The sequence below is a fragment of the Toxoplasma gondii genome, chromosome X (genome assembly GCF_000006565.2).
Source record: "Toxoplasma gondii ME49 chromosome X, whole genome shotgun sequence".
Classification (NCBI taxonomy): Eukaryota; Apicomplexa; class Conoidasida; order Eucoccidiorida; family Sarcocystidae; genus Toxoplasma; species Toxoplasma gondii.
The window spans coordinates 4,601,993-4,624,689 of record NC_031478.1 but is presented as its reverse complement, the minus strand read 5'-3'; the positions used below and the strand labels follow the sequence as shown (position 1 = coordinate 4,624,689).

Below are 22,697 nucleotides of genomic sequence, written 5' to 3'. Positions count from 1 at the left end.
GCATCAGACACAAGAAGAAGCAATGTCCTCCGAACTCCGCTGTGTGGCTCGTGGCTGTCCTCGAGACAATGCCAGAGATTCTCCGAATATAAGCCGGCTGGCCTTTGGAAAGGTCTGCATGCGCGAACTCTGTCTCCGCAGAGCCGCCTCGTTTTCTGGAGGTGGCGGTGTACACACGAGACAAGGAAGGCGCCTTTCAGGGCGAGGAAGGAGCCAAGCAAGTGCTCTGGATGTCAGGAAACGGCTCATGTCTGTCGCTACGTTTAAGGAGGTACGGACACAGCTTCAAAAGGCCGGAGAAAGGCGCGGCCCCCAAGCAAAAACCCACCTTCTCTGGGACCACCCACTGTCTTCTCACGATCACCCATGTGACACCGTTTCTTGCGTAAAAAGTCGCTTCTTGCCGCTTTCTCCCGCTCTTCTTGAACGCTTCTCTTTCACGCGTTTGCTTGCACACAAAGAACCTCGCTTTCCCCGTACGCGTTTCTGCTCTCTCCTGCTTTGTCTTTTTTGCGCCAGAGATTTCGACGCTCCCGAACGTGGAGAGAACCCTGAATGGGTGGTTTGTCGGTTTTCTTTTTTCGTATAGCGGGCGGCTTCCTGAGTCTCAGAGGGTGGCGCCAAAGTCTTTTTAGAATTGCGTTGGAATTGATTGACGGAATAGGAAAATTAAGAAGGAAGCGGGCACTGTGGTTCCCGTTTTCCCTCCGAGTCGCAGGCGGCCAAGCCAAGGCTCGCGGCGAATAGACAAGAGGAGGTCACCCGAGTTTTTCATCGCATCGCGGCGCAGCGAAAACAGTCGCGTTCCGCGCCCTTTCATCTGTTTACCCTCGAGAGGAGGAAAGCGCAAAGAAGAGGCGGAAGGCGGCGAAACGGGAGAGGTTCGTCTTCATCTGTTGGGGAGACACTCCAGACGAGGCGTGGGTGTACGAAGCAAACGTGCAAAAGTTAGTTGAAAAAACACCCTCTTTCACGATTTTGCGTTTAAGTGGTCGGCTTTCTTCGATTTCTTTGCTGGCCTTCGTGTTCTTGCATATGCGTTCCCCGATTTCTTTCTCTCCACTCGCCCGCGTCGATCGCATGTCTTCGCTCGCGTTTCGGCATCTTTCTCCCCGGTACGTCTCGAGGTGCCCAGACATACAAACGTAGAAGCTTTGCACGGCTGGGAGGGGTTGCCTGCTCTGCTTCTGCTTCCTGACATCTTCAGGTGCTTCGAAGCCTCAGCGCGCCTTGAGCACTGTTCGTCTTGTCTCCTCCGTTCATCGTGCTTCTGGTTTTGGTCTCTTCTCTCCGGTTTTTGTCACCTCTGTTCCTCCACTTTTCCTTTCAGTGACTGGGCCGTCTTTTTCCTCGTTCCTCACATTTCGAGAGCAGGCCTCAGTGCCGCAAGCCGAGGTCGACACAACGTAGGCGGAAGACCGTTGGAGACGACGACAGAGGAATCGAATTCCTTGACAGTCTCGCTCGCTGAGAGGCTCTTCCGATTCAGGAGAGACTCTGCTTTTCCGGTCGCTTCTCTGTACTGTGCGAAGCTTCTCAGAAGAACGTCTGTCTCCTCGCGTGCTCTCTTGGTGATGCTGTCGTTGAGCTCCCTGCACTGAGTTGCGGGTCTCCTCCTTCGGCCTCACAACTCGTCGACTTCTCTAGGTCTCGAATTCCCCTGCTTCGCCTTCCCGTGGACAACCCGCAGAGTCTTTCTCACATCAACTCATCCCTGCTTCATCCGTCTCTTATCCGGCGTCTCATCTTCCGACCCCCTTCTGACTCGTTTGTCATTGGGCTCGGTCCCCGTCTTCCATCCTTAGTCGGTCACTTCACCGAACCCAGTCCCCATTTGTTTCTCCTTTCCCTGTAGGGAAAACGGTTGCTGTGTTTTCTTTTTCTGGGTCTTCCAGTCTCGTTCCTCCCCTTCGCCTCGCCTGTCTCGTCTTTTTTCTCCGCTTCCTTTCGCGTTTCTCGGTCCGTCCCTCTCCCCTCGAGCGCAAAGATGCCTCTCCGGGTCTCGCTGAAAAAGCACTTTTTCGCGCGCTCTGAGCGCGTCAAGTCTGTGGACTTCCACCCCACAGAGCCTTTCCTTCTCTCTGCCCTCTACGATGGTCGACTTCAAATCCACGACTACACCACGCATGCACTCGTCAAAGAAATCGACGCCTCTCCCCTCCCTCTCAGGTACACTTGGCAATGCGAGACCCCAAACCGTTCGAGAGGGCTCACGCATGTCTGTCAATCTCTCTCTCTGTGTGTCCGTCTATCCATCTAGCGATCCATCAACCTACATCTGTTTGTCTGCAGATCTTTCTGTCTATCTATTTTTCTAGCTGTGCGTCTGTCTATGTCTATATTTACATTTATCTGCTTACGAGTATGCTTGTAGTGTTTTTCCCCAGAAAAGGGACGTTCCTTCGGCATCTTCTTTTCGACTGTTCGAGTAAATGTTTTGGTTTTGAGGCGACGGTGTAGACGAGGTCGACACCGATCCTCGCAGGTTTTTCATGTAGATCCGTATGTGTGTCTGTATTTGGACATCTGCGTCTTTAACGGCACGTTGCCGATGGTTCGGTGCGCGAGACTCCGACTCGACAGAGACTGTTCTTTCGACGCTCGACAGGCTCTGTTCTTCGTTCCGTGCTCTCAGGCGAGACTTGTCGGTCTCGCCGAAAGCCAGGCGTCGTTGTTGCTCGCCAGGCCTTTTGAACAGAGCTCTGAGTATCCAGAGGTGCATGCATGCAGGTGAATGTAAATATCTACATGAAAACGATAAACCCCTCAAGTGTGTGAATTTGACGGATACGCGCGTTTCTTCCGTTCGTCGTGGGTGACAGTGTCGATTCCTTTTCTGCACCTTGCATGAACAAGGGGGAGACCCGGCGTCGTCGTCGAAGAGGCACAGAGACAGGAAGAAGGAGGACCACGAGCGACCTGGGTGTGCTTTGTATGTTGCGTGGATCAGAACGGCGAAGTTTATCGTCAAGCGACAATGGATGATCTGTGGAGGAGACGACTGCGCTCTGCGCGTTTTCAACATCCATACCCTGGAGAAAGTGAAGGAGATTCCAAGTGCTCATGGAGACTACATTCGGCACATCTCCGTGCATGCAGCGAAGCCTCTTGTTCTCTCTTCCTCGGATGACATGACTGTAAGCGCTCTCACAGTGTCGTTCGCCAGAGGCCCTCATCGGCGATGCTTCGCGTTGCCCGCCTCTCATCTTTCGTGCTCTCAGTTCTTCAGCTTCCAGTTCGTGTCTCTGTCGCTGTCGTTCTCGCTCTCTCTTGCTTCGTCGACTTCGGTCTCTCTTTCTCCGTCTGCCTGGTTCCCTCTTCTTCTGTCTCCGACGCTCTCTTTTCCTCTCTCTCTTGGTGTCTTTTCCTCCATGCCGTTCCGCCTTTTTCCTCTCTCGCCCCGCGCTCTCTCTCTTTCGCTCTCTCACCTCTTTTTCCCTCCATACTCCTCTTGAGTTTTCCCCTTCTTCTGTCTCTCCGTCGTCTCTCTCGCCTCGTCTCTCTCGCCTCGTCTCTCTCGCCTCGTCTCTCTCTTCTCTTCCTTCGCGTCGCCGCCTTCTCTCTCCCCGTCAGCTTTTCTTGCGTAGGTCGTCTTGTGGGCGTATGCGTCTGCTAGGTCAAGTTGTGGCACTACGAGAAGAACTGGCAGAAGGTCGCCTCTTACGAGCAGCACACCCACTACGTTATGCAGACCCAGTGGCACCCTCGAGACCCAAATCTTTTTGCTTCTTGTTCCCTGGATAGAACCATCAAAGTGTGGGGAATCCAGGTCCGCAGTTCTTCACCTTCCGCCTCCGACAGCAGCGCGGCGGTTGTCTCAGCCCCCCATTTCACCCTGACGGGTCACGAACGAGGCGTCAATTGCATCGAATACTCCAAGAGGTGAGGCTCGAACTGACGAAGAAGATGCGAACAGGTAAAAGGTTCTTGCGCATCCATGCCTCACGGACGTGGAGGGCGACTCTCCCCCGTGCTTCCCAGTTTCACCGTGGCCTGGGAGCGTTTAGAAACGGAATGGTATCGCAGATGTTGCATGCACGACTCCCTTGATCAGTTGGATAGGCTTTTATGGAGGGAGGCGGACTTCTGTAATTGTCGATGAGGCTGGAAATCCAGCTTGCGCAGCAGAACAGAGAAGAGCGGCTCCCGCAGTCTGTTTCGCGTCTCTGCGTCTTGGCTTCTCTTTCGCTCTGCTCCCGCTGTGTTGTACTTCCCCCCTGTAGAAGACGAACACTGGCCGTCTTCTAGACGTGACTCGAGTGCAATTCCTGAACCACCGGATTCGGAAAACTCTCAACCGTCGACCAGGCTGTTTCAGCCTTCCGCTTGCATGCATGCTGTTGACCTGTAGCAGAGATTTCAGAGAGGAGGGCGACAAGAGAATTTCCTGTGCGACCGAAACACGGAAACGTTTCCTGTCCGCTTTCTACGCAAGAGACATCGAAAGGCTGTTCTTTATGACGAGGCTGGGGAAAAAAGAGATGAGAATCATGCCCCCCTATTTTGTTTTCCGACAGCGATAGTTGCCGTATAATCTGTTGTGTCTTGCCGCTCGCTAAGATAGAAATAGCATCCTTGTAAAGAACCTCACATTTCCTTTTTTTCAGCGGAGAACGACCCTACCTGGTCTCAGGCAGTGACGACTGCACCGTTCGCGTCTGGGATTATCAGACCAAGCAGTGTATCCAGGTAACGTTTATCGCCTGAATAGTCTCTTTCTCGGCTCTTCATGAGTGGCTTGCTCGCAGAAAACTGGATTTTCCTCGTCTGAAAATTCAACTTACGGATAGTCAGAAGTCCTTACGGGGTGCTGGAATTCAGTTTCTGTTTCCTGGCGAGGTTTTGACAACAATCGCCTCCAGTACTGTTCTCTCGTGCTTTCCCATTTCTCTCTGGTGCTGCTGCCAGGGGTCCCAAGACAAAAAGAAAACAAGAGACATTCTCATGTCTGTTTATAAAGCAAACACATATTAATATATATATATATATATATATATTTGTCTAGGTATATACACATCAAGGGAAAACATATAGGTATATATATATATATATATATATATATATAGTCACGTATAAGGGTGGATGTGCACATCAAGAAACGAAGAGTACAGATATTGTTGCATATGTGTGCGTCTGTGGGTCTGTTGGCAAGTGTGCCTGTGTTTCCTTGTGTGTGCTTTCGAGAGTTTCCAGCTGGCGACGTTTCTTTGAGTCTGCTTGGAGTTGTCAGAGAGGCCTTGGCAAAGAAGCTTTTCTTTGTTTTTTGTGGGGAATTTCGCAGGTTTTGAGTGGCCACTCGCGGAACGTGTGCTCAGTTCTGTTAACGTCGCTTGCAGGGCACGTACTTCCCCTCCTCTTCTCCGCAGGTATTCTTTCCTGACTTTGCGCTGTTTCTTGTAAAGAGACGAATCCGCGCATAACTCCATTTACTTCCATAGACAACTGCAGACGACCCTTGCTCACGCGCTTCCAGGCCTCCACCTCGTTCATCTGCGCAGTTACGCCTGTAGAGCACGAAGAAGTTGAGGGAGTTCAGCGTCTCTGCACGTGGATAATGCAAGTCTGCATATGCTTTCTTCTTCGTCACTCGTTACTGCATGCGTCGAAATGTTCGGCCTCTATGGCTGCTTATTCCACAAACGGCTTGTCTTCCTCCTCTCCGGTGGCTCTCCGTCTCTGCGAACCTTGCCCTGCCGATGGTGAAGCCTTTGCCAATTGCACGCACTGACTCTTGTTGAACTGTCTCCCGCAGCCAGGAGAATCATGGCTTCCTCTTCGATTTCAATCGCTCAATCCGGCAGACACAGGCCTATATATATATATATATATATATATGTTCGTCCGTATGTCGGTATCTGTATGTATGTATATATATATATATATTTGTATGTATCTATATATATATATATGATTTGACACGCGTGTACAGAAGTCTTTAGGGTATATATATATATATATATATATGTATATATTTATTTATATGTCTGGTTGTATGGTTGGGTGTTTCTTTGCATTTGCTGTCACATGTCTGTGTGTGTGTGTCTTTTTAGGCGAAGACGCGCAGCTGTTTGTGTGGCATGCGCTGACGTACAAGAAGGAGCTTTCTCTGGATTTAAATGTAGAGCGAATCTGGTCCCTGTCTCTCCTTGATCCTTCCTCGGCTGCCTCTGCCTCGACCAGTGGCTCTGCAGGCGTCGCCTCTGCCGCTGGCGCGACAGGCTCAGGCGCAGGCGGCCTGGGGGGTCTCGTCCTCGCCATTGGAAGTGACTCGGGAACTCTCGTTCTCAAAGTACGGCCACACGCACATCATATAGACATGCACATTTGCATACGTATATACAGTTATATTTATATTTATATATATATATATATACATATGTATATATTTATAGATGTGTTTCTATTCATATATGCACATGCACGCCTGTATATCCATGCATGCATCTGTCTTATTATATCAATGCATGTTTCGGTTTGTTGGTCGATTCGCCTTGTGGGTATGTCTGTACTTGTGTCTCTCTGGGAGCGTGTGTCTGGGGGCATTGTTGGAGTTTTTTCGTTGAAGCGTTTGCGTGTAGATGGGGAAGGAGCAGCCAGTTGCGTCGCTGCACAGTGGCAAGGCAGTTGTTGCGCGAGGCTTTGAAATTCTGCAAGTGAATTTGCGGCTGTTGGAGGAGCAGCAGTATCAGGACGGCGAACGGTTGCCGGTGGCGTACAAGGAACTCGGCCAATGCGGTGAGTTGATTCGCCAGAAAAGATTGATACGAGAGGGGTCGTTTTGCCGAGAGGCCGGGGAGGCTGCTGCAGACCCAAAGCACTGGAGAGCCGCCTCTTGAGTTCCGCTTCGAACTTCTGCGAGGATCACGAACCGGAAGGCAAACACGGCTTGGTGTGCGAGAGAGCACTCGAAATTCGCTGCCATTCACTTCTCGTTGTCACATGTTCACCGTTGAGTTCACAACGAGTGCCTGCACTCCATAGGTCTGACGTTGAACCTCGCGTCACACGAGAAGAAAGACTGCGGCGAGTCTCGCGCGCCAGACCGAGAAACGCATTTGACATTGTTGTTCCTTCGGAACGCCTGCGAGGAAGATGGAAGATCCTACGCTAGTCGTAGCCTCTGCGTATACCCTCTGCTGTCGAAAGAGATCGGAAACGCACCTCAAACTCGACTTCTGTGAAAGGTTGTCGAGGCGCTTTGTTTGTGACCACGAATGCGTGGATTTCCTTGAGTCCTGAACGCATCGGTTGTACGTGGAACTCGAACGAGCGCCTCAATCTCTTTGCCTGCAACTTCGTCACCTTCCGCACAGATGCAGGGGGATTCTGTCGCTTCTTCCCTCTTCTCTTTGGTGAGGGGAGGAGCTGCGTCGAGTCTCGAGAAAGTCAGTTCCGCTGGCAATTGTACCACGAGTAGCTGTGTCTGTAGTTCGGAGTCTCGGAAGCGCACCACGCTTCGGTGGGCCTCGACGCGCCGTTCCACCGTGTAGAACTTTAGCAGTTTCTGAAGGTTTTCTGCTTCCTCGTCAGAAATTTTTCCTCAAACCATCAGCCACCACCCCAACGGTCGATTCATTGCGGTCTGCGGCGACGGCGAATACGTGATTTACACAGCACAGGTGAGCCTCTTCGCAAAAAGCCAGGAATGCGGGCATTCGGAAGAACATAGACTGACAGAGGAAAAGAGCTCTGGCCACTGGGTCCCCGGCGTTTCTACGTTTGCCGTTCTCCGTCACGAGCTCTCACGAAACCTCTCTTCCTCGTCTCCTGTGTATTTGCCTGTGTTCTTTACTTCTCGCTCGTCCGTTTACATTGGGCGGCGATCACCGGAGACAAGGGGAAAGACGTCTCGAGAGCACATGCACAAGTGCTGTCGGTCTTCCATACTTACTTAGAGATTCAAACATGCGCCCATCGGCCTGTGTTGTATCCGACTTCATATGAATGCATTCAAACGTATAGTGTTACAAGCGTATGTCCGCACCCAGTTGCACCTCTGTCTATCCGTATATATATATATATATATATATATATATATATATATATATATAGACAGGCAGACACACATACATGCATAATACATATATACATGTATATCTACATAATTATACAAACATATATATATATATATATGTAGTTTTGTATTTGAGTGAATTTCTTTTTGTCGATCTGTCTCCATCTATCGCTGCGTACTATATATATACATGTATATATACATGCACACACATGAATTGTCTCTGTCGATCTGCGTTACTTTCCGTCTGTCTACTGGTATTTCCTCATTGTCTTTGTGAATGTGTTTTGTGCATGCACCTCTGAATGTTTTGTTTTCGGTATTAGGCTTTGCGAAACAAGACGTTCGGGAAGTGCGTTGACTTTGTGTGGTCGGCTGACGGTCACTATGCGATTCGAGAGGAAAGCAATCGCATCCGCGTTCACACAAGCTTCACAGAAACCTTCAACTTTACTCCCCCCTTCTCAGTAGAGACGCTGTGGGGTGGAGCCCTTCTCGCTCTCAAGGCCAGCGACGACTCTTTCGTCTGCTTCTACGATTGGGAAGCTTGCAGGTGGGCATTTTCAGTCTTTGCGGAGTCAGTTGCTTCTGCAACTGTGGGGAGCGTTCAGTGCACTTCGTTCGTTTCGAAAAATGGTCTCAGGCGTAGACTGGGAAGGCCCCCACCCCCCTTGTTCTGGATTTTTCATAGCTCCAGCGTTCTTTGACGTTTCTCAAAAGAACTGTCTTGTCAGAAGCAGGAAGGGTGTTCCTGCGTTTTAGGGATTTCGTGATCTTCTCGTTTCCACGCAGAAACTGAAGAAAGAGGACATAAAACGGAGAACCGCCTCTGCGGTGAACCTTACATGAAGACGTCAAATCGATATGAGTTCAGAGTCGCCGAAACGTTTTCTTGCACACAATGAGATGAGTCCCCTCCTTCTTTTCGACATGACCTACACCAATGTGATCACATAAGATCATCGAGAATAAGGTTACACGACTTGGCTCCCGGGTCCCAGCTGTGGTGTTTGGACGTCGCCTCTGCAGATGTAGAAGCGTCAGTTACAGGGGTGCTTTTATCCCTACAGAAGCCGATAGCAGACGCTAAAAAACTGCGTGCACTTCACATTACGTTACTGTGGCCGTGTGACGGGTGGATGTTCTGGAGACGCCGGCCCACGGGGTCTTCGAGGAGCCTTTCTCTTTTTTTGGCTTTTTTCCGGAGGACTTGGACCTAGGGTTCCTCCAGATGGGCGTGACGTCTGTTTCGAGTTTCTTCTCATGCAAAGAATTGACGCAGTGTGGCTGCTTTCGAGACCCTCCAGGCTGAACGTGTCATCCTATCCGCACTGTGAAGAACTCCAAAGCTTCCGGAGTTTCAGCGGTTTCCGTGGAACGTTTCCCCGCTGGATTCAGCCTTTCTCTGCCTCCGACTTGGTTTTTCCAGGCTCATTCGCCGCATCGACGTGGTTGGCGTGCAGCAGGTGCACTGGAGTCCGAGCGGCTTCTTCGTCGCTCTTTTCACTTCCGACAAAGTCTACATTCTGCGTCACGACAAATTTGCAGTCATGGCGGCCAACGCAGCGCAGGCCAGAGAGGAAGAGGGCGGCATCGAAATCGCCTTCGAACTCGTAGACCAAGTGGGGACGAGAAGAAGCAGACAGACACCGAAGCAGAAACGGCGAAGAAGGAAAGAGAAAGAAGCGAAAAAGCAGAAAAAAAAGAACGAGGGAAGAAGCAGGGTAAACTTCCTTTCGTGGCTCTCCCGCGCCGCAGTGTCAGCATGCGCATCCAGTCGCTGGTTGGTGACTCGCTTCCGACTCGCTTTTTTCGTCTCGGCAAAGTCCGATTCCTGTCGGGGCGTCCTGGCTGCGTTTCTGGTTTTATCCGTGAACTCGCCAGGCGAAGCCAAAACGAATCCCCTTCGAGATCAGCCGACGAGTGGAGTAGTAGATCGTGAAAGTCTCTGTTCCCCGGAACCAGGTTCTCTCTTGTTGGCTGGTTTCGAGACTACTCAGCATATCATCTGCGAGTCTTCCGGACCCGGTTGCTTCCGCCTCTGAAGGTTTCCGAGAGAACGCAGTGCGGCGCCCACCTCCCGAGTCTCTGCATGGAAGGAAAGAAACCGTCGACTTCTGTCCTTTTTTCTCCCGGTTGCCTCGAACCTTCTGTTAGTTCCTTCAGTTTTCTTTTTTTCATGACAGAAAAAACCAGCAAACGTCTTGCCGGCCTCCCCCCCCAACCTCCCCCCCAACCCCCCAACCCCCGTCCCCCCCTTGTCTGTCTCGTGAACCCCAGCCTCGAGTGCGCTCTCGCTCTTGTCTCGGTCTGCTGCGTTTCCAGGTGACGGAGTCAGCGGGCAGTGGTGTCTGGGTTAGCGAGTGCCTGGTCTACACGACGGCGCAAGGGCGCGTAAAATGCTGGTGCGCAGGTCAGGTCGAAACGCTCCATCACCTGAATGCGGGGGGCCGAGCTTCCTCGTTTATCCTCGGGTACCTGCCAGAACACAATCGCCTGTACTTGATTGACCGCGACCTAGGTCTCAGCGCATGCAGTCTCCACGTCGCCTTCATCGAGTACAAGGTATGTGCGCCGGAGCCTCTGGGTGTGGGTCTGCATGCAAAGACAGCGGAAGCAAAGAGCTCTCCGTTCTGTCTCAGTGACTTCGCTTCCTGTTCAGCTCGAGGCGCGAGGCCTGTGTGGCTCGAGATTCCGGTCTCCATTGCCGCTTGGAGTTTGCCGTCTGCGGCTCTCGCCTCTGCAGACACGGCGCGGAAAGACGTTCTGGGATCGCCAGCTGTCCCTGAACGTGCACTATGATGTCTCTGTTTATTCGATTTGAGTTATACAGTTCTGGTTCGCGGAGCATTTGTACAGAGACAGTATCTACGTATAATGTGATAATTCCAATACATGGTCTAGCTATGACCTTTATGTTCTTAATGCCGCCTTTGTACGGAGGAAGAGCGGACAGGTCCTAGTGTACGCATCGGTGACCTTCTGGTTGGGTGTTCCAGTATGTTCTCTGGGCGGAGGAGGGTCAGCTGATGTTACGAAACAGTGACTGGGTTTCGTGTCTCGTCACCGTTGAAGAAACTGCAACTGTGACCGCGACGGTCGTCCGGACGTCGCTAGATCGTCAAGAGAAAAACGGTCGCGCTCGAGGAAGACATTGCCTTCGGGGGAGGTTTGTGCAGTCATGCGGATCGCGTGTGGGCTACGTGGACGCGTCAACTCACACAGGCAAAGTTCATGAAAGCTCTGTCAACTTCCGAGAAGAGAGGCGCGTGGATCTGACAGATTTAATCAAGTATCCATTTACGAAGAAAAGCAGGATGTCTTTCCGTTGCAGGTCGCGATGGCGCGCGGCGACCTGCAAGCAGCCGAGGAGTTTCTTCCGCGTATCCCCGTCGAACTACACGACCGCACTGCGCGTTTCCTTTTCTCAAAAGGGTGAGAATCGAGTAGAAGGAAAAAGATAAATGCTTTTCCGGAAAAGGATCGAGGGCGTAGAGGAAGCAGAAAGTGAACAGCAGCAGGGAGAAGTGAGAAACCGGAAGAAGGCCTTTTCTCAACTTCGACTGACGGATCAAGGAGGTGCCAGTCTTGAAAGGATTTCTGGCATGCATCGGTGCATTTGCGTTCCTACTTGTTTTTCCTTTTTCGCAGATACAAAGAAGAGGCTCTAAGACTCGCGCGAGATGAGCAGCTGCGCTTCGACGTCGCCCTGTCTCTGGGTCGCCTGCAAACTGTAAGGCTTTCTCTCATTTCCTCTCGCCTTCCTTCTTCATGGACATCCTAAAGGGGGTGTCTCTTGCCCTCTGGTAGACACTGCTGCAGTACCACAGACACGCAACTTGGTCTGTACACGCTTCGTTCTGGCGAGGAATGTCCATGCCTCTTCAAAAGGCAGTTTATCTTTCAGGGTCAGCTATCGACATGCTCTGTGTCCAGTGTCCTCGCCTGAGCAAAGTATCTCCTGTTTCCTCTTTCCTCTTTCGTCTTCCTTCTCAGTGCGCCGAGCTGGTGCGGTCGACGAGCAAATCTTCGACAGAGCCGGGGACGGTCGTGGCTCGGTGGAAGCGTCTGGGCGACATGGCCCTTGAGACGGGGCATTTGCCCTTGGCAGCCTCTTGCTTCCACGTGAGTTCCGAAACTCGCATTTGTTTCTCTGAAATCTTCTCGCCTTCAGAGGAATTTCTTGCCTACCGATCCCCCTTCGTTTCCTCTTCCAAATACAAGGTTTTGGAACTTCTCCCAGCCGCGAAGGTTTCCTTGTCTTGACCGGTAGAGGTGAAAGGCAGCAGGTGCCTCAGGGGGGCATGGCTTTTGCGACGCCAGTCTGCTCTGTTTCTTTCGCCTTTCTCGGTTTCTCTGAATTTTTTCGAATTTCTGCTGATGGCGTCAGCGTGGACTGCTCTGGGGTTCGCCCTGTGTGGACGCCACTCGTTCTCCACCTGCGTGCAATTCCCCTTTCCTTCAGGAGTGCCGGGATCACCACTCGCTGCTCCTGCTCTACTCCGCCAGCGGAGACGCCCCAAGGCTGCTGAACGTCGCAGCTGAGGCTCTCAAAGATAAAAACTTTACTGTGGCGTTTCTCGCCTATGCGCTCTGTCAGCGCGTCGACAACTGTGTCGATGTAAGCATGCAACTTTGTCTCACTCTTCACAAAATTGTATGTGTGCATTTACATATTTATGTATATTAATATATGTGTGTATCTGTCTATGTGTATACGTCTCTATATATGCATCCATCTCGATATATGTCTCTCTATGTCTAGGTCTGTCACATAGACTTGTTTACGTGCACATAGTCGTATTGTGACTGTCTAAAAATGTCACAACAGGATACGAATCTAGGATGTTGCGTGCTGCAACAACCTCTTTGATATTCTTGTGTACTTTACTTCACAAGTCGAGGATGGTATGAGTGGAATTGTCTATACACATGATGACATGTCTACAGTGCGCGCCTGTATAATTAGGTGTCTTGCTTCTTTCCTCTTTTTATTTACATGCAGCCATTCTTGTAAATACAAATTTATACTTCTCTGTACAAATGTGTGTCTATGCGTATGTCCATACATCTAGATGTGCATGGGCGTGGACGCGTATACGTACATGCAGAGGTGCCTTTCTGAAGGGTATCTGGATCCGCAGGTTCTGTAAGTCTGCACTGGCAATGCCATTTTTGTACTTTTTGATGTCCATGTTTTCCTCTTTTCACAGGTGCTCTGGGCGGCCGAGCGATTCCCAGAGGCGGCTCTGTTTGCCCGGAGCTACGCGCCCAGTCGTGCGAGTGCATGCGTGCAGAAGTGGCGAGATGCCCTTTGGAAGAAGCAGAGCAAAGGAGACAAAAGACAGAAAAGCGACTCTCAGAGAAAAGTGAGCTGCTCCCTCAGATGCTCTCGCGTTTGCCGTCGACGCTCTGAGTCTCTCTGTGCAAGGCTGCGTTCCGAGGAGGGGAAAAGATGTCTCTGTGCGAACCGTGGACGCTCCAAAGCATGCCAGGCATGCCACCCACAACCCCAGTCGGTCGGAGGTTTCATCTCGTTTCTGAACTATCGCTGAATTCCGATGAGACGTGTACGCGGCATCAGAGACTGTTGACGCGACGTCTTTTATTCGAGGACGTTGACTGTGTGTGTGTCGTCCAAGAAACGCAGTTGAAAACATCGTCCGAGGCGCCGAACAGGACAAGCACAGCGTTACGTCTGAACGTCTCGTTTTGCGGCGGGGACTTCCGCTCTGCTTCTGTCGCTCGTCATTCTCTTCTCCGTGCTTTCGCTTTTGGGTCCCCTTTTTGTTCTTCTTTTGGGCACAGGCGGAACTTCACATATATTACCACATCCACATACACTCATATATACCTACATGCACGTACATATATATATGTATATATATGTATATATATGTATATGTATATATATACGTAGATGCACGTATATCAACGGCAATGGCAGACGGAACTGTACACCAGTAAGTACAGGTAGAGCAACATCAAATCCGTTGTCGTTAATGCAGAAGATCTACGGATTCCATGCAGGCTGTCACTAAGACGGAGACTTCCAAAGTGACTGACAGATCTGTACAGTTTGTATTCAGGTCGCTTCTCACATAAACAGTGGATGTATCAAATGTAGACAGAACGGACAGCAGCAGCCGCGTGACAGCGTGCAGATGGACGAGGGTGTCGAGAGAGAAAAAAAGGGGAAGAAGAGGAAGAACATCAGCCAAGGATCCGGTCTTGGCTGTCGATGTGCTTGTGGAGGCGCTCGTTTGAACTGAGGCGTCCAGGAGGTACAAACCACACAAGGACCAAAGATGTCCACCGGTGCGTCTCAGTTAAGACTCACAAATGCTGACTCTGAGATCCTTTTTCTGTTTTTCCCAGGAAGAAGAACTTTGCTGCAGAGCAGGCGGCCCAGCTGACCCTGCGGAGCACCCAGAGAAATTTGAGAATCTTCAGGATGCCATCGAGGTACTGCTTGCTCGTAAAAGCTTTTCGCCACCATGTTCAGACGATTAGTACCATCGTGAACCGTCTGTTTCGTGACGGCGTTCGGTTTCTGCGAGTTGCACCGATGCCGACAGTAGCGCGGAGTGTTCCGTTTCTGGAAGGAACGCTTCTGTACTTCTTGTACAGGCGGCACAGCCGAGTGTCTTGCAGAAGCGAAAAAGCTCTGCGTGGTGCTGTTCAAAAAAGACAACGAAAAGCGGTGAAGTGGGGCGACCCGCAGTGTATGTACAGAGGAGCTCCTCCAGAAAAATTGTAATTATCGTCATATATGTATCGACACGTGGAGATGGGTTCTATACCATCTATTGCACTTATCTTGTTATGCGAAGATAGGTGGGGATATGGAATTGGCGCATTAATGCTTTGCATCTGCTTCGTAGCAGAGCTGCATGCAGTTCGCGCGATGCAAGACGGCTGTTGCATGCACTCGTGTATGTACTGGTGTACCGTTTTGTGTCGTGCGAGATGGAGAGGAGAAAGAACGCGACTTTTACACAGACACCGAAGCTCTACCTGCTTCAGAAGCCCGTATCCGGCAAATGAGAAAGACGCGTTCTTTCCTCGTCCTCAGTTTTTTCTCTACCTGAAGAAAGAGCGACGACTCTCGATTGCTATATATATATATTTGTAGATGTAGATATATTTTCATGTATTAGATATTTAGTTGTATTAGTCTGTTTGTTATTCCAGAGGCGCATCTGTCAAGGTTAGTTCCTTTTTTGTATTTCGACCGCTCTCCTTCAGGCAGAAAAGATTCTTAGAGAGAGATACGCTCGCGTCGTCCCTGCTTCGACTTTTCCGTCGGTGCGGAGCTTGCTCGACTACGATATCGTTCAACAGATCAACCAAGAAGGTGTACAGAAAGTGAGTTTTGCAGAGTCGACCTCGATGTCTGCTTTCGTTTTTTCATCGGCTTACTATCGCTCCTGTCTGTCTCGGCTGCGGGCTGCCGTGGGGACCAGCGGATTCGTGGCGCGCTGGAGTCACTATAGACCTTGTTCTTCCAGACCGACAGTGGATGATGTCTCTACTTGAGGCAGCCCCCGCGTTCTGATGCAGCACGCTGACGCTGGTGTGTATCGCATTTTACCTCTCCGAGACGTTCCGGAGCACAGAGACTCAACTCCGCGGGTGGGGCGCGTCCAGCGGCGAGGATTTCCAGATTCATCGTTGGCGGATAAGGCGAAAAACGCGTCTGCCTTTGAAAAGGAATTGGCCGTCACAGCCGTGAACCGAACCCGTTGTAGCCAGAGAAGAGGCTATCGAAGTCAAAGCGGTAACCTTCGCTGCTGGGGTGTGTCGATGTCGAGAGCAGAGACCTTGGAGATAGGTTTCGCGTTGACTTTTAGGTTCAGAGTTCCGTGCCTCCTGGACTGCTGTCGCTGTCTCTTTTGCAGATCCGAAATGAATTGCTTTCGATTTCTCTGGACGAAGTTCTGGAGGGAGCAGGCGAAACAAAGGAAGTGCCAGACCTCCTCGACGCTGGGGCGCCCGGGTCCCTGCCCCACGGTAACTTGAGTCTCTAGGCGAATGCGGCGCTCCTTTGCGTGCACTTTTTTTCTGCGCGCATTTGCGTTCTTGTGTGCTTTTGCGACTTCGCAGTTTGACTGCAAGGATAATGTTTCTCTCGCAACTGTGACGGCTCTTGGGGGCCAAGGAGAGGGGAAGAGGTTCAGGGGATGGACCGGAGTGTGCTCGTGGCTCCGAGAGGACGCATGCACAGTTCTGAGGTTTTCTGTGAGATTACGAGATAACTGCCGAATTCATAGTTCTAGTCAGAAGCAGCACGCAGAAGCGTTTTCATGTTTATGGGTGTGTGTGCTCAGGACAGGAGCTCCCTGTGAACGGAACTGCGCGCGAGGCATGTGTGTCTGGTTTCGATGGTAAGTTCTCAGTTTTCAGCCGTCTTGTGTGGAACTGGCACCACTGGTGTCACTGACTTTAACAGTCTCTTTTGCGTGGTCTGTTCTGCCATCCTCTGGTTTTATCCGATCTTTCCTCCTTTCGTCGAGTGTCTCCCCCTTTCCGTGTCTCCACACCCGGAGTGTTCTCTCCTTTACCCTTCGCCAGCCGTTGGCCTGTCCGCCCTCTGCGTCCGCGCCTCCGCTGTTCGCGACTAGGCGCTCTCCCTAGTGCTTCCGTGTGTCTCTGTTTCTCCCTGAATTTCGAGCCGGCGCCTCTGCTTCACCCCAAGCGCGCGTTCGCGTCTCTGCATTTGTCCTTTTCTCCAGAGACTTTGTCAGGCGTGCCGGCCGACATGCATCGCCTGCCCCACAGTCACGCAGCTTCTTCACCTGTGGCGCCTGAGGCTGCGGCCTCCAGCTCGCAGGCTCCTCTGTATCGATCAGCGGTGGCTGAAGGCGCGCTGGGGACGCTCGAACCTCATGTAAACCACGCGCCGAACTCGACTCTCGATGCTGCTGTCTCTGGATCTGCGAGCGTCGCCTATTCCGACATCCGCAGCACCGTGACGGAAAGAAGTGCCTACACTGGCACCTCCAGTCTGGACGGACAGACTGGCGCCGGTGCCTCCGGCGTCTATACACTTGGCGCGAGTTGGGGAGACGGGAGTGTCGCGCAGTCGCAGGTCGGCGTGGACAGCCGGGAGGAAGAGCGAGAAAGGTTCGGAGACACTGAGAAGCGTGTAGAGTTCGTGGAGGACGAAGTCGACGCCGTGGGCGTGTACTCGGGGAGCAGAACTCAGGCAGATGGCCAGAGCGATGGGCAGTCCCCGCATGCGTCGTGGAGGCTTCACCCGCCATCTGTGTCCCCAGGAGTTCGAGACCCAGGGAGCGCATGCAGCGGCTATGGGGTCGAGCGAATCGCAGCGCATCCTGAGAACGACTTTGCACGCACAAGCCAGTTCGCGTCCCCGCACTCACACGGCGGAGGAATGCACCAGGAACAGCGACAGCCCGGCCAGGAGTTCTACGGAGCAGCCGACGCGGGCGCTCAGTTTTTGCGAGACGAATTTGTCGATGTTGCGGAGCCCAGTGAACTGCGCAAAGTAAGACCACGTTCTTGTTTCGACCTGCCTCTCTGCCTCGCGTTTCCTGCATTTTATCTGTGCATCCATCGTTGCTATACCGGGACTGAGTGCTCCACCCCACCTGCGAAGAGAGTCTATGACAACCGTGGAGCGTCGACGAAACTGCTCATCCACGCACAGGGGAAAGAAACGCGGGTGTGTTCGGAAGACTTGCAGGGAAGACGTGCGTCTCCCATGAGTTTTGGAAGGGGCTCAGAATGCCTTTTCAAACCTTCCAAGTGGTGAAGATCTGCGGACGCCGCCTCGGCCGTAGATGCTTGCATGCATGCGCGATCTTTTTTTGGCTGGGAGGCAGCTGCAAATAGAGACGCGGCGAACAATGTTCAACGCCTTGAACCTCTGCGTCAGTTTGCGTGCGTCCCTGCTGTTCCTTTCGCAACTCGGGTCCTCCTATGTCGGTGCCATGTCGCTGCTTTCTTCTTCCTCTTCTTGCAGTCTCTCTTTTGTTCTCATTGAGAGCTTCTTGGAGTGCATACGTCTCTATTCTTCAGCGCTTGTAGTTGTTTCTTTGGTAGGAGGCTCTCCAGTGCGGTGGTAGTGGCCTACCATTGAAAGAACTGAGTTGTCTGTATCTCACAATGCGTATTCAGTATCCTCTCCACGTTTCAATCTTATGTGCGTTATGCAGTTCTCTCTCGCTGCGGTGTGCTGTGCTTCTCCAAGCTTCCAGCACTTTCTACTTTGCGTATGTTTCTCTCCGATGCGGTTCGTTTTCCGGTCCCCTCTCGACACCCTTTCTTGTTTTTTCCTTTTCTCTCTGTCTCAGGGTGTGGCAGGCGGGAGCGACAGTTCCTTTTCCGACGTTGAGGCGTGAGGCGTCACGTGTGACGCGCGAATTGTGTGCGAAGAAAAGGGGAGAAGAGCGGGGATCAGCGTAAATATACCAACAGTTACGCAGAGGGGCAGAATTTCAAAAGTCGGGCTAGAGGCCAGGCGGTCGAAATCGTCCAACGGGCCAGTCAACCGAATCTGTCGGGGGTACAAGGATCTTGTCGGGTGTCGAGAAACGCGAGCAAAAAGGGGGAAATGCGTTTAGAAGAAAACGAAGAGACTCCCCGCGGCAGAAAAGCGAAGCAAATCGAGATCAACAAAGTACGGAAGACACCATGAGGCAGGCGCGCAGACCAGAGGGTGAAAATCGATGCATGCACAGGGTAAGGGTGGCGTGGAGGAGGACGAGGCAAACAGCAGGAGGTCGGTAGCGAGCTGGAGGACTACGATGTCGTAGGCCGAGTAGATGTCAAGGATCGAAAGGAGAAGCAAGGAGGCGCAAAATGTCGTACATGGAAACGTCTGTCCTTCGCTGCATCGAAGTTGATACTCAGTTGTGTCTCTGAGACGCGAACTTCCCGGTTTTGATCTTCACGAAAGGGAACAGCGACGAACGCTGTGGTAATCTGGCAAACCCAAAGACTAAGAGTGGAGCTGTGTGATGAAGAAGCAAGCAATGACGGAACGAGAGAGCTTTTTCAGAGAATGGGAAAAAAACGATTTGTCCTTTTGTTTTTCCAGCGCGGCTTTTTCCGGTTGCGAGACCCGCCACACGCATGCGTCTTACCCTTTGCCTCCTCAATTCTTTAAATAAGGCCGGATGGAGTTTTCCAGCGTTCTCCCGAAGCAGAAACGCGTTTCTCTTCTTTCCTTTGAAACGCAAAGGCAACTGCAGAGCTGCTTTCTCTCCACATTGCCTCCACCGGTTCCTCTCTTCTTCCAGTCCATGTGGAACCACAGAGAGCGCACGTGGGTTGGGAAATGTTTAGGTGTAAACATGCGTGCACTCGAGGCGTCGGCTGTAGGCCAGAGGAGACGGCGGACTCACACATGGAAGGCTGAGAGGGGTAGTTTACGATGCCATAGGTACTAGCGAATCGCCGGTCTGGGAGGGATTCTTTTCGGCGCCGCAGGATATGCCGGTAACTGCCATTACGGTACGACCGGCATAGGTAGGTACGCAAAGGTTTTCACCTGCGACACAAACGCAACCTACACAAATGCTTGTTTCAATCGTAGACGGTTTTTCAACTGAGAGGCCCTCTCCCGTGCGAGCTCTCTACAGCGCTTTGGCGAGTGGCCGTGAGACATGCGGGCTGATATCTCTTATGGGCTCTCGCGGGCTGTGACTACAGGGCATGTGCTATCCCTGATCTTCCCTTTCTTCATTTTGTACGGAAGATACGGTAAGACGCTCCTGGAGCGCATTTGAACGCTGCAGCGACGCGTGTGGTTGGTTTAAGAAAGGTCATTGAAGCTAAGAACCGAAGTTTTCGTGCTGGATTTCGGTGTAGAGCACTGCACCACACTGTAATGCTTGAGACAGCTGAAAGTGGTGGATTTCAACGTCCGGCCAGTATTCATGTTTGTTTGGAAGCTGTTGGCGTCAAAAGGGTTGGTTTAGTTCTGTGGATGTGGGTTCTTTGGGTGCAGTGGGGTCTGCTCGACCTCCAGCTACTTCCACGTGAATATTTAGCAGGACAATCATCCTGGGAGGAGTTATCTCCGGGACACGATTATTAAATGGCGTTTTCAGGGCTGCCGTTCTCTGTTTAACTCTATCTCTCTTGCACAAACACGTGACAAAAATCTAACTTGGCTGATCCTCAAGAAACGTCTCTGTCATGTGGAGGACCTAGCTACATCACTAGTAAGAGTTTAGAGATTTGAGTGCTCCACGGGAACTTGGAAAAAACGAACCGTTCTTCCTTGACTAAACTGCAGGAAAATGTAGTTTGTTCTCCGCCGTAGGGACACGCCTATCTACAAGTTCCCACGGGGTTTATTTTCACGAACCAGGGAATGCAAGTCTGTGCAGTGAAAGTTGCCTCCGTGCGACAGCAACGGCCGTGTGTAATTCTCTGGAAATTCGCTCTTTTGAGAGTATAAAACCGCCGTCCTTCAGACTCCAGTCCCCTCAAAGTGTGTGCAGGGAAAGGGGTGAATGCACCCAAGGCGCCGGCCGTAACCGAGGCGCCTCTCCAAAATGCCCACTTGAACAGCGCGTTTCCAGCCGCTAAACCACAAGTTAAGTGAGCTTTTTCACTGTTGGAGTCATGGATTGCCGCCCTGAGGTCTTGTGCTTGTTCACTGCGGCCGCTTCCAGCGTCCAACATTGCACACTCCCGATTTTACGCGCCACCCGTCGGGTCCTACGTGGAATCGGTTGTCCGACAGGCGAGCGTTTTTCTGGACCGCGTAGCCTTGGAAATGCGCCATCGAAGGATCGACGCAAGTCTCACACGTTTCAAGTTCTTCTCGATTGTTTCAGGAGGCGACCAAAGTCATCGAAAGGAGTCGACTCGAGATATACTTGTCACTCCCATTTGAGCGGCTCCCGAGTGCCCGCAAGCGTCGTGCGCTCCTGTCCCTCCTGTTCAACCGCTTCACGACGAATCAGTTCGCTAACGAAAAGTTTATTGACTGGCTTTTATCTGTGATACAAGTGTCCTTCGAGTCGTCGATTGACCTGCAACTCTTCTGACGTAGCGCCGCAACTCACAACCGAAAGCCGCTTCTCCTGACTCTGTCGCCAACTCGCAGTCGCGGCTGGCGCAATGGATTACACGTACACGTACAGACCGCCTCCTGCGGTACAAGCAGAAGCGTCAAGTATAGCGGTCGGGACGTACGGAACAGCAAGTACCACAGACGTGGAAGAAACCTTCACCCGTGAGAGTCCGCGAAGGTACTCTGCCCCCCTGGCGCGCGTGCCTCGAGCGCGAGCGACTTCCAGAAGGCGGGTTTTCGATCAGGAGCCAGGCAAAAGCGTTAAGTCAGCCAGATCTCGAAACGTTGCTCGCGGGAAGAGAGTAGACTCCCGAACTGTCGCGATCGGAATCGCAGTTGCTCTCTTTCTGACGCTGCACTGTGGGAGGTACGTAACGCGCCGGTTGGTTGCGACTTCAGACACAGCAACGCGTGACTATCAGACTGCGGAGAGCGCCTTGACTGGGAGTACAGAAGAGCGGGAAAAGAATCAGATTAGAGATTCGGCGGCTCAAAGCGAACAAACGCCGGCGGGGGTTCGTGCGCAAGCCGTGGAAGCGTCTGCCCAGTCGAAGAGCCTCCTCCACCACTTTGTCACCGAGATGCCCTGGGGAAAGTTTTTTCTGGCGAATTTGCCCATGGTGTTGGCTCTCTACGCGCCGTTTACTGCTTTCGTTGTTTCTATTATCTCGTACTACGTCATGGAAGTCCCGGGTGCGGTCGACAAAGTGTTGGAGCTGTTCAGAAGACGAGACGTGTCGAACCTAGTCACCAACGCGAAAGTCCTTCTCGGCAGCAGCATGACGACGCTAGAGTCTTTCGAGCACCTTACGAAGAAGGAAAAGACGAAATAGATCATAAATGCGCCGAAAATCTGGTCACGGATAAAAACCAGAAAGTCACATGCGCGGCTTCACCAAGGTTCGAAGGACGCTACACTTTCGAATCCTTGTGTAGCAGAAAAATGACTGGAGGTGCCGCGACACGTCGAGGCGCCGATCAACAGATCTCTCCTGTACAGCGTGAGCGAGATACAACGCAGTGAAGAGAAGAAGGCATTTCGCAGCGAACGGATAAGGAGCAGAACCGACAAGACAGGAGGACGCATCGGGTGGACAACACTCATGAAGCAGAAGCAACAGGCTACACAAACACTGTCTTGGACGCGGGCATGAACAGGCTCGACACCGGCCCTGAGAGCTCTGAGTCACCAGTGAACGCCGTCTCGAAAAGAGCGGAATGTTGGCGACTGAAGAGAACTTACTGAAAGAGAAGGGAAATGGGGTCACGGACGGCTCTTCAAAGCGAGATGCTTGGGCGAGTGGTGAACTTTTTAAACGTGTGCGTGTCCGAGTATCCAGAGCGCGGCAGCGCGTTTATCCGTCGTTGGGTGCTGCTAAGTTTTATCGGCGATGCTTCCATGTTTAAGCGTCAAAGAGCGTGCTGGTCTCAAGGTTGTTCGCTGCAACTTTTTCAGAACCCTGGCTTGTTTTGGGGGGTGTGGCGGAGGCAACAGGCTCGACCTCGTAATTCTTCGTTTTTCTTCACTTGGCCTACATAGTGGTCATCTGGGAAAAGTGTCCAGGTGTGAAACCCTAGACTCCAAAGCTTAAACACTGGACACGAGTCTTTGGCAGAATGACAAACCGC

General features: G+C 51.9%; 2 protein-coding genes across 2 annotated transcripts; both read left to right on the top strand.

Annotated features, from left to right (window-relative positions):
- The first annotated feature begins 150 nt into the window (after window positions 1-150).
- Window positions 151-19,156, top strand: TGME49_235020 (COPI protein, putative). The gene is made up of 23 exons (XM_018780414.1): window positions 151-1,115; window positions 1,896-2,169; window positions 2,951-3,137; window positions 3,617-3,882; window positions 4,608-4,689; window positions 5,282-5,366; window positions 6,051-6,289; window positions 6,579-6,735; window positions 7,531-7,619; window positions 8,341-8,567; window positions 9,444-9,636; window positions 10,340-10,579; window positions 11,349-11,449; window positions 11,666-11,747; window positions 12,011-12,139; window positions 12,480-12,635; window positions 13,228-13,383; window positions 14,393-14,479; window positions 15,263-15,382; window positions 15,916-16,027; window positions 16,345-16,401; window positions 16,750-17,525; window positions 18,334-19,156. The coding sequence occupies exons 2-23, from the start codon at window positions 1,988-1,990 to the stop codon at window positions 18,379-18,381; spliced, it is 3,771 nt and encodes a 1,256-aa protein (XP_018635841.1). The 5' UTR covers window positions 151-1,115; window positions 1,896-1,987; the 3' UTR covers window positions 18,382-19,156.
- A 908-nt stretch (window positions 19,157-20,064) lies between these two features.
- On the top strand, window positions 20,065-22,666 carry TGME49_235010 (hypothetical protein). Its single transcript, XM_018780413.1, has one exon. The coding sequence runs from the start codon at window positions 21,116-21,118 to the stop codon at window positions 21,899-21,901; it is 786 nt and encodes a 261-aa protein (XP_018635842.1). The 5' UTR covers window positions 20,065-21,115; the 3' UTR covers window positions 21,902-22,666.
- Window positions 22,667-22,697: the final 31 nt, after the last annotated feature.

Excerpts from the sequence above, each read along its gene's own strand:
- TGME49_235010 (XM_018780413.1), top strand. The coding sequence starts at position 21,116 with ATGGATTACACGTACACGTACAGACCGCCTCCTGCGGTACAAGCAGAA.
- TGME49_235020 (XM_018780414.1), top strand. The coding sequence starts at position 1,988 with ATGCCTCTCCGGGTCTCGCTGAAAAAGCACTTTTTCGCGCGCTCTGAG. Across the intron at positions 14,480-15,262 it reads ATCTTCAGGATGCCATCGAG|GCAGAAAAGATTCTTAGAGA; the intron begins GTACTGCTTGCT and ends GCTCTCCTTCAG. Across the intron at positions 16,402-16,749 it reads ATGTGTGTCTGGTTTCGATG|AGACTTTGTCAGGCGTGCCG; the intron begins GTAAGTTCTCAG and ends CCTTTTCTCCAG.